This window comes from Diorhabda carinulata, chromosome X, assembly GCF_026250575.1.
Source record: "Diorhabda carinulata isolate Delta chromosome X, icDioCari1.1, whole genome shotgun sequence".
In the NCBI taxonomy this organism is placed as follows: domain Eukaryota; kingdom Metazoa; phylum Arthropoda; class Insecta; order Coleoptera; family Chrysomelidae; genus Diorhabda; species Diorhabda carinulata.
Window position 1 is genome coordinate 57054364 of NC_079472.1, and position 19759 is coordinate 57074122.

Here is a 19759-nt window from a genome sequence, read left to right on the forward strand (position 1 = left end):
GTTAAATTGAGACGGTTGAATGAAACGTTTTTATAAAATGTTAAGTTCAGGGTGTTTAAATTGAAAATTTGGAAAATATCTATGACTTTAAACTTGCAAACTAATTAATATCATGGAATACAATCATCTTTAACGCAAGAAATTTTAATGTGCTAACCTCCAGTGGTTAATAGTAAATTATCTCACTACTTCTGATGGGAACCATTAATCATCAGGTTAACCGATACAAAGTGTCCCTCCTTTAACATATCGTCTCGGATTACCTAATTTTTGTCTTATATTAATCTACACTGATCGCTTCTAATGGGAGCCAACGACATAGTTAAGTGATTCCAAATGTCTCTTAGACACTTAAAGTTCCATTAACGTATCAAATTACTTACCCCAACTTACAATATTTGAGAGATAATATTCTCAATGGTATGTTTTCTCTAGTAATCTCTATTCAGGCATTACAGTATTGGGATTTTAGTTTTCATTCTCTTTTTAGCCATTTTTTTCACTCTTTCCGATCCTTTGCTACTTCATTCAACGGCTGTATTGTCGCCTCTCCCCTTCCTGTGCTACTTGTTGTTGCCGAGTTTTTCTAGGTCTTCATTTCTTATATCTTTTCGCTTCTGTCACCTTTGGGCTTTGTAGTGTTTCTCTTTTTATTGTGTCCGTACCAGTTTCAACAATTTTTAATTATTTTGTTTCCCCTATTGGTTTCTGTTTGAGCTTTTCTAAAATTACTTCATTTCTTAGCTTATCCAACCTCGTTGTCCCGATTTAGTGATTCCAATTCGTAATTAGTTCAATTGCAGTCCACTTTTGGTTCTCTAACAGTAGGCGATATATGATTTCAATCTCACTCAAGAATCTCTGGAGACACCCGCGAGATAGCAGGAGAAGAGAATGAGTCGACTGAATAAAGTTATTTTATAATCTTCCAATCACCATACCGTATTTACACTCGTTTTTTCCTCTGCTATTTTCATCAGTTGCTTCATCTCCTCTGCTACTATTCTACTATGTTATTTTTTTGTTAATTATTCGAATTTCACTTCCAAATTTTAACGTGGGTTCAGTTATCGAGTTGTACACTTTTGTTTTTATTTCTTCTCCTACTTCTTTTTCCCGAAAATTGTCTTAAAAAGGGCATGGTATATTTTATTTGTTTTGCTGACTCTGTCCGTTATCTCTATATCAATTTCTCCGTGTTCTGTGTGACTCCCAGGTATTCTAAATGGTCCCTCTATCTAATCTTTATCCTTTCGTTATTCAATCTTCCCCATGTCCTCTAATTAGATTTACTAACATTCTCAGATCTTCTATTGATTTTATTCTTAGGTCTTCTTTTTCTTCCATCTTCTTTAATGTATCACCTATATCATTTGCATTCACTAATCTGTCTATATTTACCAGTGCTAGGTTTCTTCGAAAAATTCTTTTCAAGCCTCTTATATATTTCCGTGTTTCCTATTATATTGTTTGTTTCATCTCTTATTTTTATATTACCTTCCGTTTTCTTCCTCTTATTTTGTTTCAAAACCTTCTGTTATTGTCTTTACAATCATTTGGTAATTGCAAGAGATCTTCTCAAGGCTGACCGGTTCCGAGGTAGCCTCTGCTGCTGAAATTATCGTTGCTGTTGACCAAGATGTCGAAGAGAACCCGGAACACCAAAAAAAAAACGACGTGCCATGCAATTGAACATAAGCCTGCGGTTCCTACGTATAAATTTGGTTATAGATCCAGCAGAAAGTGCAAATAGTTTATGAGCTAATAGTTATTGATTGCCAATCGCGTGTAACCTATGGTTGAGCCATCTTGGGTTTACGTTAACAATCCTCAAAGTATTGAAGCTCTTATGGAGAATATATGCTAAAAATGCGAGAGCCTATAGCCCGAAGTTCTAGAGAAAGTGATGCAAAATGCTATAAAACCAGCACGTACGATTATAAACTCTGGCTACTTACTATCCGTAACGATCACTTCATTTCAATTTCTTTCCAAGTATGAATGCAAATATAAATATAAAAAGGGAGAAAAAGCTGACGGTTAAGTTAAAGAATTTTGAAACTGTGATCTAATTATGAGAATCCTCGTAATCATTTAAAATTCCCAGTATCCCCAAGAGTTTTTTCAAAACAAATCCTTAGCCTGTTTAAGACCAATCCAATTAGTCATAGCGAAGTGTCATCTACAACTTTGTAATGTAGAATAATTTTCTTTGTTTTAATATTAGTTGCTGATTAATTGATTGAGTAAACAACAAAATATATGTGCTGTTTCAATGAGAACCTTTCATCCATTTTCTTCAAACTATTACATATTATAAAATAGTACGCAATCTCGGTAGAAGGGCATCAACTAACGGGAGGCACAAAGGGTTGTGAAACTGCGAACTAAATACCCTTTTATACCTCGAAAATATTGTTCAAATAATTGATCAAACGATCACTAAGCGTAAAAAATCAAATTATTTGAATTAGAAATGGTTAAGACATGTTCCAATTGTTTATATAGGACCGAACAAACAACGTATGTTTGCAGTTAGGAATTGAAAATGACAAACACCATGTGCGTTTGTTTGAAATACAATCGATATATGAATATTTACTTATCCCAAGGAATAAACCGTATTTAGAAATAGTAATAAGTTTAATTAAGAATGAAGTGGCCACATCGTTCATTCATTACATTATCATCGTGGTTTCCAAAATTAATTTGCCGAATAATAGCTATTGGTGTTATTCAATAGACAAAAGATGTTTGGTTTCGATGGTTCTTGCTTTAGAAAAGCCCAAGTGGGGATAAAGCTTAAGTAAGCTTAACCCTTGAAGCGACCACCAATATTTACAAATCAGCATATGGTTGGAGCTGTCACAAGAAATTTATCGAGCTTAGAAATAAGTTAGACTATTATATCCGTTGTTATTTGAGTTGGTACTTTTCGCTGGGACATATCAGAACAAGAACAAAACAATTAACATACAACCAATATGGAGAATAGAGAGGTGATGAATTTAATAAGGTAATATTATGTCTCTAAGGGTGATTTAGTACTATATACGGTTCCAAATGCATTTTGCTTCAAATTCAACTCTAGATTCGCAGGGAAAACTACCACCCAGCCTGCCTGGAGTTGGTTCATCGATGCCAGAAATAAGAACTTCGACACCGAGACGTAAAATCACCAATCGTATTGGCAAAATGGGCAGCTAAACTAACAATTCTTGTAGATTGGGAACTTGCTTAGGGACAACCCATACCAGAAAAAGGAAAAAACTGTTGCGAACAACTACCTTCCGATTGATTTAGTCTCAGACATTGCCAAGGTCAGGAAGAAAGTCGTTTACTAGCAAATATTGATCCTGCAAACATCATCAGTAACTATCAATATCGCTTTTGTAAACATAGATTAACCGGGAATCTCCTGGCCTATGTCACCAGCGTATGGACTGAAGCTATAGAGAATTATGGGGGATACAGAGCAATCGCACTAGACATATCAAACGCTTTTGGCAGGGTTTAGCATGCCAACCTTCTAAATGAATTAAGATCCTGCGGTTTATCATCCTCATCATGCAGGTCGTTATCGATGGACATACCTCAGAAAGGTTAGAGGTCAACGCTGGTGTTCCTCAGAGATGCATCTCGTCAGCTTTTCACGTATATATCAACGATCTACTTAACAAAACTGCAAACCCGATCTATATCTTCGCCGACAATAGTACACAGTTGTCGTTCAAATAAACCGCCCCAATTAACTCGGCTAATACCTAGGCAGTAACAGATCATCACCAGGTAGAGTTTAATGCAGCAAAGTCCCAGGATGCTGTTTTTACAAAGAAGAGTGATACGGTAGCTCAGAATTTGGTTCTGTCTGGCCGAACTAGCTAAGACAGTTTCATAAAAACTTGGCGCTCTCTTTAAGACTAAAATGATATATACTTGTAATCCTCTAAAAGGCCAAAATTCGTTCATATCTGGAGTATTGCTCGCACATTTGGAGTCCGGCTCCCAAACTCCCAATAGAAGAGAGTAATTCGACTTGATCCAGAGTTGACCACCAGAAACTTGGATAGCTTAGAGCATAGAAGAAAGGTCTCTGACGTCAAACATAATTTCAACAAGAGCAGTGTTTACAAGACCTACTCAAGAGGGAGATGTGAACAACGAGTTCGCCTGCAGACGCCCAATACGTTGGTTTATCAGGGACTCCTTTCTTTGAAAAAGTAAAAGCCTGTGGAATCAGTTACCCAGGTGCGTCTTTCACGAACAATACAACCAACAGAAGTTCAAGATTGATGTCCACAGGAATCTCCACACGAGTGGTGCTTGTTTTTTACATAAAAAAGCGAGCATAGCTTTTCCCTCAATAGAATAATGTGACACGGGACATGCAACGTTTGACATAACATCTTTAAGTTTTCTAGAGTATTGGTGGTAAAAAATGTTAGGTCCTCTGCAATGTTGAAGAAAAAGAAGTACTACTTTACGTCTTTACTACTTTATTTTTGTTGTCATAAAGGAAATTCGGAATGTTTCAATTTTCAGAAATGTTAATACCAAGACCAGTCTCGCTCATCAGTACCAAACAATACACGTGCTTACTTTGTTAAATTTAACTGGTAGGTAGAGCAAAAGGATACTTATTTTAATTAATGCTTGTACGCCTGCATGTTGTACGATCATCACCATTGTTGCATCATAACTTAGTGCTATCCGTTTGTTAGGTAAATTTTGATTTGGCTGCAGGTATTTAGCACTGAATCAGAGTATTTTAAATATGATTTATCAATATATGATTCACTTCATCTACTAGACCTGTTGCTATTCAATCTATAAAATTTAGGAGGCTGCTATTTTAGTCATATTTGATAAAATAAGAATAGTTATAACATGTACTCGAGTGACTTTGTTCTCATTATACTTCGAACTAATATATATGATATTTACTCTATAAATAATTCTAATTATTTGTTCAATTATGTTACTAGACATAATTGATTTATTTCAATAATTAATTCATATCAATGTGGATTTAGATCTGGAAGATCAGTCATAGACCACAAGGCAAACGCAAATAATGGAGTATGAATACAATCTGCCAATTTTCTTAGTTTTCAAAAAGCTTACGATACTGTGAACAGAAACCATTTGTACAGTATTATGAACGATCTTAGTATTCCCAAAAAGACTTACGAAAATGAAACTCGAAAAATCAACAATACAGTTAAGCAAATTAAAGAATATCAAAATTTTTCCAGAGCAACATAAGATTAAAGTAGGGAGATCCCTTATCCACTATGCTGTTTAATATAGTACTAGAATGGACAGTACCTGAAATCGGTTTGAATAACGCAACTACTGGCATACGTAGACATGTAGTAATCCTTTGAACATCGTAAAACAAGCTTAAGGAAACCTGCAGAGCCTTTATAGAAATGAAAGTTCATGATAATGTCAACACCAAAAAAGAAAAGAGCGATGAATGAAGAAAACGCATAGCGCTTAGATCAAGTTTAAAGTTATGTATATCTTGGACGATGGTGAAGAGGGAGAAAATATGGAAGCGAGGATGACGAGGGGAAGTAAACAGGTGGGAGCACTGAATGCGATAATTCCAGAAAGGCGAAGCTACATCTACACAAAACAATAATAAGACCAACAGTGAGCTACGGAGCCGAAACGTGGTTTCTTAACAAATCAGAGGAAGAGAAGTTAGATATGTGGGAGAGCAAAATACTTAGGACTATTGCTGAGGAGAATAAAAAATGAAATAAGGAGTATATTTTAAGAAGAAGAACCAAACAATATAAATAAATTTTCTCTCAACTATACTGCAACATTGAAATTTAAATTATTGAACTAATGACTTATTTAAGTCTAAATATCGTTGGACGATGGACGATAATAATGAGCATTTGTTTACTCTTTAAATTTCCACTGATAACTAAACTGTGATTGTGTTAACAAATGATAAACGACGATTATATTTTCTACAACTTGTTTTAAATTATACAATAACAAACTACACATTCTCCCAATTACTTATTATTTTGAACTTCCGGCCTTTGTATGTCAAAATAGAAGATGAGAAATTAAAATAATTATTAACATCTTCGACTAAAGTACACACCAAAATTTTATAACTGCTTTTATCTTTCGACTGCAGTTCTGTGATGAATAATAAAATCGTTTCCGTTTATTTGGGATTCATAATTTCCAGGCAGCTAATAGTCCGGGAAATTTTTTGAAGACGGAAAATATAATGTGCTCAATCAAAATTAATGCACCCCAATCATTTTTCTTTATTCTCTCCGACGAAGTTTGCAACACAGCAAAATAAAAAAGATTTCAGCGTAAAAGAGAAAAAAACTTAAATTAAAATTCTAGAACAAATTCTTTTCATTTTTTATTTCACAATATTACGTCTATCTCTTTATACAAGACGTGGGGGAAAGTGGTAACCTTGTTATGAAAAATCCGGTTCTGTTTAGCCGATTTTTATAAAATTGATGTTGTTTGAAAGAGCTTTTGTCTAGCAATACAAAATATATAAATTTTAAGAAATTAATTTTAGTTAATGGTAGAGGGCGTTGTTTCATATTTTTCAGATATTGTGATTTCTCTTGGTAAAAGTTTCAGAAGTTTTTTTAAAAGTAAACTAGATTATATTAAGAAGTAATATAAACTGTTCCTGAGATATGGTCGATGGTCGTTTTTAGTTGACCACACGGTAAAACTTGAGAGCTGTGGAAATTTGAATCTTTTACGCTGAAATCTCTTTCATTTTTCTCTTACTTAAAAATCTGTATCCACGGGTACAACTTGCAGATTGGCTTCAACAACCTAAAGAATTAGGAGTTAGTACCTAGCTGGTTTTCATTCTCGTTATCTCTCCTTCTAATGATCGTATTACAAAATTATTCTAATCGAAATATATGGTTTTTAAAGACCTATTTTTTGATGACCTAGAAGAGATGTTAAATTTAAATTTTGAGCAACAAATTTACAATCTAATTTTTTTTTGTTTTGCGTTGACAAAATGTAAATAAAATTTTTATCGATATTTTCTGTCTATTGTAATAAAAAGCATCTCGAAATTCGTATTATTTATGAAATGAACAAATATAAATTAATTCGGACATTACAAATTTTTAAAATTTGAAAGCAGCAGCTTTTGAAAAAACTTTTTCTCTAGATCCCCAATTTCATTTTATATCATTTGATAAACAAATTCTCAAGTTTCAACGGTTGAAATTTTTTTTTAGAAATTGAGTTCTATCATATGTCTACAATATTTTTGTGAGAGAAAAAATTAATGAGATATCAGCGTAAAAGACTCAAATTTCCAGTGTCTTAAGCTGTGTTTGCAACCTGTTTGGCAAGCTTGTTCGGAATTCATTTGAGAATTCTAGAAAATGATTGGGAATCGATATATTTTCAATCAGAGACAAGACATCCTATCTGCGAAAAAATGTAAAGTTTATTTTTCAATGTTAATTTCCTGGACTATAAACACACAAATGAATAATTCATATAATGTTTTGTCTAGCGCTGGTTAGTTATCGGAGTGAATAAAGCAATTATAAAGATTCAATACATATTAATCACTAAAAATATACTGTAATCAAAATAAAAAGTCTTCTCTTAATGTACCTGTGACAGCTAGTGAATACTGTCAAATTATGACAAAAACAATTACGACACCCTCTTTTAATTCAACTGACTTTTAAGCGGACACGTGTTATCTAAAACGCCATCTCCATATTATAGATTTCACGGACAATTCGGGATGCCGTTGATGCATTATAGGTCAGTGCACAGCATACACTTTGTCTAGTGATGTTGAAAGGTTAGAACTGAGGTGCCTAATTAGCTTTCCAAACGACATCAATCTTTGGTACTGAGACCAGAAGGTCTATGCCCTCACTGTCTACTAACCTAATTATAAATTATGAACTGAGGTGATCAGCGTGTCTGCTGTCAAGAAATAGATGGACATCATGCATCAAGCTTTGGGAAAAAAATCTCCCCAAAACTTATATGTATATGTAAACGGAATCAAACACCATATATTCTATCAAATGGTTCCAGAACGGCAGGTACACATTCTATCGAAGTTTGGGAAACTGCGGAGCTCTAATGTAACATATCTTGAAATTTGCGAAATAGAAAATGAAGATCTTTTGCGGCTAGAGCCATTCGACTTCTTTCACGTTTGGAACAGAGTGGTATTGATAGATTAGCTGTAAATACTGAGCATCCCCAGTGCCCCAGCCAGCAAAATGGAAACTACAGGTCTATTGGGTCTCAGTGTACATGACATCTTAAACTAGAGATACATACATCAACCATCAAATTGTTTGGCATCGGCTTGGTTTAGCCGCTCACACGGAAAGGTGAATTACTACTTGACCCAGAGTGGTTCGGCAGTACTTAGAAGAGGTCGAGATACCCACCCTAATTGGCCTGCACGTAGCCCGGACTTTAACCCAATAGAGCATGTCTGGAACCATCTAGGATAGCAAATTCAGCAACATCCGGCACCAATAAGAACACTACATGATCTACATAATGTTCTTTTCAACTTCTGGGAAAACATATCGTAAGGATACGTCCAGAACCTCTTTAGAAGCCTTCCAAGACGAATGGAGGCTGTAATTAGAGCGAGGGGCGGCAATACACGCTATTAGAAATTCTTTGGCTGGTTTTAGTTTAAGTACCGTACATTTTTTTGTATAGATATTTTCTACAATTTTTTTGATATGTTTTGGTAAATCAAACTTTTTATCCTCTGTAGATTAAACTGATATGAAATAAATGTTGCAAAGGCGTATCAATTGGTGTTTTAATTCGTAATAATAATCTCATACCATAAGTAAAATTTTTTCAGTAGGAATTACAGTAAATGCAAAAAATTCATAAAACATTCATTTACAGATCTTGAAATCCGCATATATTGAACAAAAGAGTTGGAAATTCCCAATTCACTACCTGGAATATTCTACCCCGTTGAGGTGTAAAGGAGCGCAAACTAGCCCGTAATGAGTCGCATTAGGACAACCATATTTTGTGAAGAATTAAGAAAATCTAGTACAAATTTAGACAATTTGACCCAAATTTTTTCTGCACGTCTTTTAGAAATATGCGAAAAATTGATAAAATGCTAAATATGCTTGCAATATACATTCAGGAAAAGAAGGTAGATACAAGCAAAACAAATTATTGAGACAACCTGCAAGTGCTGAGACATGCAGAGACTCTTCAGGGAAGCTATAACCAGAGTAGATTTGAAGAATGTATCCACCGAAGTAAAAACAATCTACGAGTACTAACAGAAGTTCTATCGGGACAATGTCGCCTCAACAAACACCTGAAGACGCTAGACCTAGCAGATAATGCGACGTGTAGATTTTGTTGTACAGAAAACGAAACCTCTATCCACATTCTCTCGAAGTGTGAAACACTAAGGAACTAAGCACTACACCTGGGAGCGCTTGGAAGAGAAGACCTCTGGCAATTGAAGCCATCTCACATTCTAGACTTTTTAAAAGATGTGGGATTAATGGATCAGCTGTAAACACTGGGTCCTCCAGTATCGCAGCAAGAAAGGGTGACACAATAGATATATATACAAGACCCCAAATCCATACATACAATATATATATATATATATATATATATATATATATATATATATATATATATATATATATATATATATATATATATATTCAACATTGAATCTAGTAATAGTCAGTGCATTTTAATAAAAATATGTTTTTAAATACGAAATCTGCACACTATTGAAATTTTAATTCATTAAACATATTTTTTGTACAAAGTTCAGTACTAATGATTAACTATCTATTTTGTTAAAATATTTATAAATATGGTGGGTTTTTGTTTAAAGCGCTATTCCATTTAAATAACTAATAATATCTATAGTTGTGTATATATTAAGGACATGTCGTTCACTTTGCATATTACAATAATACACACTAATTTATCATGAGATAACCTCAAATTGAACCCAAGTTTATATGGATATGACAACACACTGTTCTAGAATATCTACATAAACATAAAATAAGGAAAAAATGTAATTAATAACACTTGTTAACAAAATTTCTATTATGGTCACCAAACAATAATATATCAATGGGAAAAAATTGATACATCAGGTTTATTTGTGACATCCAGGCTTATCTTTTTATAAAAAGTACAAATATCACTAGCCCTGAATGATTTTCGAGAATGTTTGGCTTCTGGTAGGTCCAACAGTAATCTGCTAGCATTCCTGGACTGTTTTCCCTTGATAGCGCTTTTCTATTAAGGAAATGTCGTGATGAAATATTTCGCCTTTTTCGTCACTCACAGCACCCAAATTCTCCAGATTAGACTGCAGGATACGTATTTTTAAAGACATATTACTTCCAAAAGCTTTGCATGATTAGATCATTGCTTAAGTCTTGTAATTTTCCGCTTTATAGTTTCCTAGGAAATTTTGGACAACATTAACATAAATTTCCAGGCGACTTTTTCCAGCCAATAAACCTTCTCTCTTCAATTTTTGCCTCGCTGGGTTTGGGAAATTTCTCTTTCAGGTATAAGTATCCACCGTCATCTTTAGGCATAACTTTTACAAAATTTTTCAAAAGGCCGAGCTTTATATACAAGGGTGGTGAAAATAGTGTCATCAGGATCATTTTTAACATTCTTCTGCCCTGGATTGAATGATCCACGCTTGGGTCATACTTTCTGTCTCTGCTGTACCATTCGCAAATGAAACAGCAATATTTTGTGTAACCAAGCTGTAGCCCAAGCAAAAGAGAAATTCCTTTAAAATCTTCACAAATGTTCCAAGCGTGTTCACTGAATATAATTTTTTCAAGGGGAAACATGAAGTTCCCGTAAGTATCTTTCATATAAGAACTATGGGCAACGGGCATTTGTTTCCGTTGTATAGCTAATTTTTGAGAAGTTAATGAACAATAGCCAGAGATTTCGATCATATTCAAAATTAAATGAATTCACCACTACAAGAATGTTATTACAAAAGAATAAATCATCTGCTTTAGAAAAGTAAGTTTTCATTTCATCGTCGCATGTCGAAAATAAGAAATTTTCGTACCAGGAGAAAGTAAATTCCAGTCGTTCAGTCTAGACCCAAAAAGCTCAGCTGATTTTTCAGACAAATTCAAATCAAGGTCAAATTTCGGACTAGAACAGAATCCTGACTTTCTGCTTTATTTGGGGGATTTGGCATAAGCATTTAGGCACGGGTCTGTTGACGGATAAGTTTTGTGCACTGGATGTACTTGGTTGTGACGCCTTTCGTTTGATTCAAACAAAAATGACAATCACTTACATAGTTAGGAAGCTACAAGTCACTTACAACAAAGTTCAAGTTTGACAAAAACAATGTTTACCAGTATATTTGTTTGGTTTCTTCACTTCTCAGTAGAAAAGACAGATTTTTAAATTAATAAAATATTGAAAATATAAAAACTATAATATGAGCCAAAGAGAACGAGTTCCAAGACAAAACTAAGATTTATTTTACGCTTTTCTTAAATGTTTCTTGTAACAAATACCTACCTGTGTATGAATTTTTGCATTGTGTGGGATATTTGTTTAATAAACAATCGTGAATAATGGTTTTCTCTTAGGGTGGTCTATTTTACACGTGCATCGAAGCACTATAGTAGTGAGACATGCTTGAAACTTAAATCTTGTTGTATTTTTATCAAAGGAAGTAGTCTCTTCCTTTTCATACTAAATTACTTTTATGGAGACGAACGATTCTCAAAAGTGTTTTCGAGACATCAAAAAATTTTTGAAATAGTTCATCATTTATATCTCTTAACTTTTGTTTGAGCCGACACCATAATCCATTCATTAAATTTCAAAAGAGTACACTTCAATTAATTCCTCTCTAATATTTTCAAGCGAAGGTCGAAACGGTGTCATACAAACTAAACATAATAGTGACCCTTATTTGTTTACTTTATACGAGCGCATGTTTATATTTTGTAGATGAGTGCTACAAGTTAAAACTTGCAAGTACCGACTAATTGGTTTATTATTTTTTAACGGTGAATTTTTTCTTCAGTGTTTATGATCGTAGTTTAGTCCCAGTGAGCTCTGTGATACGCAAGAACATGCTAAGGTTCAAACTGTTTGCACCAAGACATCTTTTTGTGAAGTTCGTTTACGAATTGTTCTGATTCATGCAAATTAAGATTTACCAGTTTTTAAATGGGCAAAACCAAGTAACTATCGGTTGAAACACGTGCATTCAAGTCTTTACAGTCTATGAAAAAGTAATAGTATCATTAGCGCCAAATTAAAAAAACCTCGTGGACTACAATGTGAAAAATATCTATCCACCAGCTTGAAAAACCAAAACTGCTGAAGATAAACGTATTGTATTTAACAACAAACGTGATCGACGACTCACAGGCCCAGAGATAGCAGCTCAATGAATCTAGAGATCTGCCTATAGTGAAAAGGAGATTGAGAGAAGCTGGTTGTTTTGGGTGGCAGTGAAAGTCCGTTTTAAGACGTGAAAGTACAAATCGGAGATTGCAGTGGGATACAGAACCTAAAAATTGGATGCATGAAGAGTTGAAGATCTAGATTCATGTACAATCTCGACTGTAAACTACGGCGGAGATTCAGTGATGATTTGTCGATGTTTTGGAGAAGGAAGAGGTGGTATATTATTGATTGGAAAAAGCAAGAAGTTGTAAGATGTGGATTAGGTGTGCCAAATGATTATTGACAAATTACAAACGCCTGCGACAACCACAGAAGAAAAAAAATAAGAAACAGTGAAAACTATGGAGTTATCTGATAATGAAACAGTTACCAGTGAGAATGAAGACATTAAGATAAATACAATGATTAAATAAAATTACATTTTTCTAGAATAAACTAATCCTAATTTCAAATATTGTGTGTCACCCTAAATATGTACCAGTTCATATAAGGAAATGAACACTATTGATAATTATTAGTTATTTAATGTCTTTTTTTCTTCCCCATGATGATCGAATCCATTTAAAAAATTGAACATTACCTCTTCTGAAATCTACAAGCCACTGAATTTGCATAAGAAACTACCTGACTGAAAATGAAATATATTTATATATAGTATTTTGATTAATTTCCTGGTGAATTTATAAATCTGTTATTTTGTGAGTACATTAACAGTAGAACTATAAAATGAGGATTAAACTTTGACTTGTATGTGCTGGGAGGGAATATTGAATAGTTTTATAATGTGAATGATGCCGTAATATTATTATTTGGACAAAATATTGATATTTATAATCTGTTACTCAAGGTCATCTTTACGTAATGTATTAAAAGTTTCAAAAGCTATAAGTAATTCTATTAAATTTTCTTACCATATTGTAAATCTTTTATTCATAACTACGTGTTCCAACGACTTTTATCAATTTTTTTTTGTAATTTAAGTTGAATGGTGACGTTCCACATATCCTTTCATTTGTGCCCAAATAAGATCGACCGAATTCAATTTGTGACTCATATGAGGGTAATAAAAACAATTTGACGTTGTTTGGCTACATTCTCAATAGCATAGTGTTCAGAGTTGCCTACTAGACATTAAAAGTTTTTTCTCAATAAACTACTTTTAGTAGTATAGTTCTTCCAATATCAATTGCAAATTATAGAAGCCCTTGCCGCCAATTCTGTTTGATCTACCATAGGTGTAGATACCTCATTTTATAAATTTATTATTTTTATAAATACTTTTAAAAATATGTATATAATTATTTTATTATATAAAAAAAACCATTATTATACCTCGCTACAACTGAATATTAAATTGCAAAACGTAAATAGAAGAGTGAAATGTGCCTGCATGTAAGGAAGTTTGGTTTAAACAGGGTACCAGACGTGAACTGGGCCCTTTTTGAATTCCATTCTGGGCCTATTAGAGTTTCGGTAATCTTTTATCTGACGCAAATAATCTTGTCGCCATCAAACTATCCTAGACGATTCGGTTATTGCCATCCGTTTATTCAGTTTTTTGTGTTTGAAATCAAATGCTGACAAAACTTCACTCTTATTAATTCAACAATTCTTATTATGATTGCATTATGAGATTGCTCATTATTTTCCTTTTTTAAACATTCGAATATATTTAAAATAACTTGCTGTGTTTGTATATCTAAATCTTTATTATTAAATTCATACCTGTCTTTATTCTCACTACACTGTGCAATTTCATTGTCTTCATTCGCTCATGGTCTAAAGAACGCCATATTTCTAGGAATTTAAAGAAATTTATGAATTAAATAAATCTCACCTAGCCACGCCACTGCTTACTAGAAATTGTTTACATACGCCTTCCGACAGCTTCGGCCAATAGAAATTTATTTTTGTTTACGATTCCATGTTTTCATTGGTAAATAGTACAGATGATGAGTCCATGTGGAGTTAATCTTCGATAGTGACAAGGGTTTTAAGTTATAATTTCAGTCAATAAAACTACATCTTGAGAAAAGTTTTGTTATGAAATAAATTTAGGGCTGCCAATTTCACCCCCGTATAATGTAAACAAATATTGAACAAATACCCGTAGTTAGTTCTATGCAAGTGCATGAAAATGACATAATTTCAAGTTTCTAGCATAACTGAAATTTTAGAAAAAAAATGAAAACTCAATTTCAGTCACCATCTTTTAAGGGTGATATCTTAGATAAGGTTGGGTTGAGGAATAAACTATGTTGGTAAAAGTTACGAATTAAAGATAAACAGTAGCAGGAAAAATATTATCAGAATAGGTAGTCGTAAAGTGCCGTATATACATGCACAACTCTTGGTACAAGGTGATTCATTGGAACGAGTTATATGCTACAAGTACCTCGGAAGTTGTTCCAACGAGGACTAGGAGAATGAAAAAGAGGAAAGTGAGAATTGGTCCGCAATTATTTTTACAAATTCAAAAATTTCCTCACCAACAAAGCTATTAACTGACAATGCGATACACTGAATCAGAAGTTCCCAAACTTTTTTTCCTCGTAAACCACTTTCAAAATACTTATCACTAGTTTTAGTTGATATATTTACACTAGGCAAAAAATCAGTTCTATGAAAATTCAAGTACACTTCCTAGCAGATACCTAAACAGTGATTAATTAACTTGGTTTTTTGTTTCTGATAAAAGGGCGTAAGTAGGAATATGTAAAAGTACGAATTATTTTACACCGTGGATAAAAGGAGCCAATACCCCCAAATATTTCGAATATCAAAACAATATAATAATAATAATAATAATAAAACATAAATAAAATGCTCAAGAAATTCAAGACTACGAAGTAGAAGAATCTGACAATTACTAATTTATATGAATCTCAAAAACAACGTAATTAACTTATATTTTGTGGGTAAAAGGCTTAAAATGCCATGTCTTTGGCGGAGGGTCTTGACAAAGGGGAGGTCATTAGTATTAGGACAAGACCCTGGATCCGCCCTTGTATGAAAACAATGCTTGAAAATTCAGAGATCGATAAATTGGAAACATTAGAAATGTGGACCTTCGTCGCTGCCAATATGAGTTCTAATTAACCTGTTGATGAACCTTTCAAATTCACGATTATTACGGTTTATTGATTAACCTTATTTTATTGCTTTCAATTAAGTAAAATTGTTAAACCAAAATTAGTTTTTTTTGGAATTGCTGTTGATTCTAAAGCGAGAAAAATCAATAATTTAATTTTTTTGCCATATAAACAGAAAGTCATTTTGAATAGTTGACTTCTGAAATTAAAATAAGTTACTTCACCAGTTCTTACATTTGTCGTTTGGACTGGAAACATATATTTAATTATAGCACTATTATAGAGTTCGGGAAATATTTTTCATAATCAAATAACGAAAAAATTGAACACTTGCCTGTCCTTCATGTAAACTGCAATTAACAATTTTCCAAGAAGCTGCTTTAATTGTGCAGTGACACTGTTGGATGTCGCACATGGTGAACTCTTGAGCCGTTACAGATATAAATCTGAGAGTACAGACACAAAAAAACATCCACAACAAGAAAAACCATCGCACACCCATTTTCTTTCATTCTCGCTACCGTAACCCTATTTTAACGACAGAAATTAATGGAATTCAGACGAAACTTCACATTTAAAAAGATCGTTCTCGTTGGTACATGATTTCGTAATTTTTCTATTCGACGACGGATGTTGATTGTTGATACTGAACCCGTTTGGGAGCGATATAGACACAATAACACAAACACACAATATACCGAACTTGCACAGACTGAGCTTATCTAGTGGACTAAGCCGCTGCCGCTTCCAATCTTTGAATCATAGGCATGACCGACTCATTTTACTGAGTACAGAGCCGCATCGGCTGTTAAACCACAAAAATTTATAATATACAAATAAAAAATGAAATAATTGTTAAAACATATCCCATAAGTAAAAATAGCAGCCTGAGTACATTGAACCCAATCAGATTGCTTCCACCCTATTCCAGAATGTATTGATGGTGGTGATGTGTTGCTGCCCACGGATTTGTAGCCAAGTTTATTGGGGCGGTTGATTTGAACACCAGTGTGCTATGACAGACAACAGAAAGAGGATGAGACAAAAGGCATCCTTTGCCAAATGTAGAATACACTGAAGCGCATATTTAAAACTTTGGCTCATTATTAATACAAACCAATTCAAGGAAACGCTTTTTTAATAATGATAATAATTGATGTAATGCTCCATTATGTCTAATGTTAAGTGGATCAAAAATAAAGACCTAAATATTCAATTTATGTGTCTTTTACTTTAATACCTTACTGTGATTTTACTAAAAAAATATTATATCTTCCTTCGCACAAAATGTTTGCTTTGTATCCCACCGAATAATTGAATCGATGAAAGTAATCGAAAACATATCAAAATTGATATTATTTTCATTTATTTAAATATTTAGAGGAAACTAAAATATTTGTCTATTAAATATAAACCTTCAGGGAGAGTACGATTACCGTGTCGCCGCGATTTAACGCTTAATTAGGCCAAAATAAATCGAAAATGAAGAATTAAGTTTTTTGATATCTCGCTTCGTTTTCGAGATATCGATTCGAAGCTATAATCAAACGTTAGTTCACAATTCGCTTCAATGAACGGATGGCGTTCAATACTTCAATACGTTTCAAATGCATATTTTATCACTTTAAATTCAATATGAGTCTTGCAATTCAATAAACAAAAATTTTTTATTCAATTTTCATACAATTTACCCTGATACTCCAAAATTATGTTGAAAAAAACAAATTTTTATAACAAAATGAGCCATTTTTGATAACTTTCATCTCTCTGTGTTTTTGATTATTTATAAAATAAAAAAAATATTTAATAACAGTTTAGAGCTCCCGTGGGGCAAGGGGGCGAACCCCCCCTTAAGAAAAAGAAATAATAAAATAAAACTAAAATAACCCTCACGCGAAGAAAATTTTTGTTTGGACAATTTTGGTTGTAAAAAATTCACGATTTTTGAACTTTTTACACTCAAAGTCCACCACGAGAAGGTTAGGTTAGGTTAGGTTAGGTTAGGTTAGGTTGAGATATATACAAATATTGAATAAAAAGAAATTTTTCCAACTTCAAGTATCGATATCTCGAAAACTAAGCAAGATATCAAAAAATTTTATTCTTTATTTTCGACATATTTTGGGTTGATTTACAAAATGGCATAGTCAAATCTAGGCGCCACGAAAATCGTATTCGTGCCAAAGTATTTTTAAATGTAATGTTTTGTTTATCCATGCTTAAACACCTAGACTCAATAATATACACGTATTTCGTTAGGCGTACTCACTGAGCCTGACGTGTTGTTTTTAGATTTGATTTTGCGCAAAAAATCCTCACAGACGTTCTATTCTGGAGAAGTATAGTGATTTCACAGTTTTAATAATAGTAATACTGCTGGTTTTGAAATGGTATTAATCCTAAAAATATTAACCACTCACGAAATCTTCTAAAACTCTAGTTTCAGCTTTATCCGTATCGGCAATTTTTAATGTGAACAATATTGACGTTTCAAACATTAGAAATATTGTTCGCTTAGCTTTTCCAATATCAATTGCAGAAGACAGTTATGTGAGTATCAATCAATATTCCATAAATACGCACGGCACTCATATCAAACTAAGAAATGAAAAATAATGTTTACTCCCCGTATAAAATTCGGTAAATATCTAACAAACAAACGTCAGTCCACTTGGACTCTATTTACCAATGAAAACATCGAATCGTAAGCATAAATGCATTTATATTGGCTGGAGCTCTTACATTTAAGTGCATCTGTCTAAATAACGAATACATATTTTTAAAATGTATTAATAAAAATAATAAATTTATAAATATAATGTATCTGCGCCCATGGTAGGTCAAACAAAATTGTCGTCAAGGGTTTTTATAATCTGCGACTGATATTGGAAGAACTATACATTATATTAGCTTGTTGTTTTGAGATTAAGGTTTTAAATAACATTTTCCGTACGTAATTATTTTCGAACAAGTGTAAATACGGTCCTGTCTATTGTGGTGCACTAGCAGTCTATCTTACTCTGATAAACATCGTTCTCGCGTCCTCTCATCATTCTTTGTTATGAGAAAGGGAAGTGCTGCTGTCCTATGCGACTAAAGAAAATAAGTTCAACGTTACAGAAGACCGAAAAAACAAATCACACCCAATGATGGTTATACCCATCAGACACTTTCTCATTCATAATTATTTCGGTTGTAAACGACACGTCGGTTGTCTAAAAAATTGCCTAATAAATATTTTATTGGTGTGATTCAAATTTACAGAGAGTTTTGAAATTAGATGCAGGAGGGAACGTGGAGCATGTCTATAAATAGTTTATATGTAACGCATTCCTTTAATATGTGTATGTATAATCAAAAAGGTTACATTTTGTAAATAAAGATTATATTATAGTCTCCTCTAGGTCAGTGCACCCCGGTTCTGTTACTTTTGTGAGAAATATTTTTGCCTAAGAAAATTAAAAATGTTTACGTTAAATATAGATCAATACTACTAATTTGGTATGCCTGAAAATATACTGTGGGATCCAAGGTTTTTATTTAAAGAAAAATTTTCATTTCACCATTGATGATCTAACAATGTTAATTAAAAATAATATCAAATAATTTGATTTGGATAAATTTCCGATTATGCTGGAATTTTTGTTCTCGATTGTACAAGATTTTCTTTAAGAGAAATTTACGGATAAATTCGCGCGTGCCGAATCTCTAGTAGATCTAAACCTATTCTTTTGGCCGCAGTGGCTCAAAATATTGGAGTGTAATTGACTAACCTAACCTAACCTAATCTCTTCAAAGTTTGTAAGCGAGGTTTAGGCAACCCCCTTATTAACGGCGTGCAGCACATGAGCGTCGCTCCCCACAAAAAAATAGTTCATTTAATTCTTGTAGTGATATTTTAGTAGTCATCAGCATAGGTTTATGTAAAAAAAGTATATAACCTTTTTCGTAGAGCTTTTTGTCTAGATCCAAAATGTTTGGAGATTTTGGTAAAATTATTTTAGCTTTGAAGGGGGCTGAGGGGGCAAATCGAGCTTTTTCGGTAAAAATTCCTTCAGGGACGATCTACTAAAAAATGGGGTGCGAGAAGCACACGTGCATCGAGCGCAGAGGCACAATTTATAAAGTTTCGTGCATCCAGCGCACACTGACTGTATCAAATCCGAAAT

The 19759-nt window shown here is 33.3% G+C and overlaps 2 protein-coding genes across 4 annotated transcripts in view; one reads left to right on the forward strand and one right to left on the reverse strand.

Moving 5' to 3' along the window:
* LOC130902318 (uncharacterized) overlaps positions 1–16322 on the reverse strand; it is a 62691-nt gene extending 46369 nt beyond the window's left edge. The window contains exon 1 of one of the 2 annotated variants that reach the window (XM_057814379.1): positions 15925–16322. In XM_057814379.1, the coding sequence (XP_057670362.1) occupies positions 15925–16092 (168 nt within the window). In that variant the 5' untranslated portion in view covers positions 16093–16322. Of the gene's footprint in view, positions 1–15920 lie in introns of both variants that reach the window. The other variant, XM_057814380.1, reaches the window with a different exon arrangement.
* The window catches only part of LOC130902314 (E3 ubiquitin-protein ligase MYCBP2), a 167842-nt gene that overhangs the window by 106133 nt on the left and 41950 nt on the right, over positions 1–19759 (forward strand). The window lies entirely within an intron of this gene.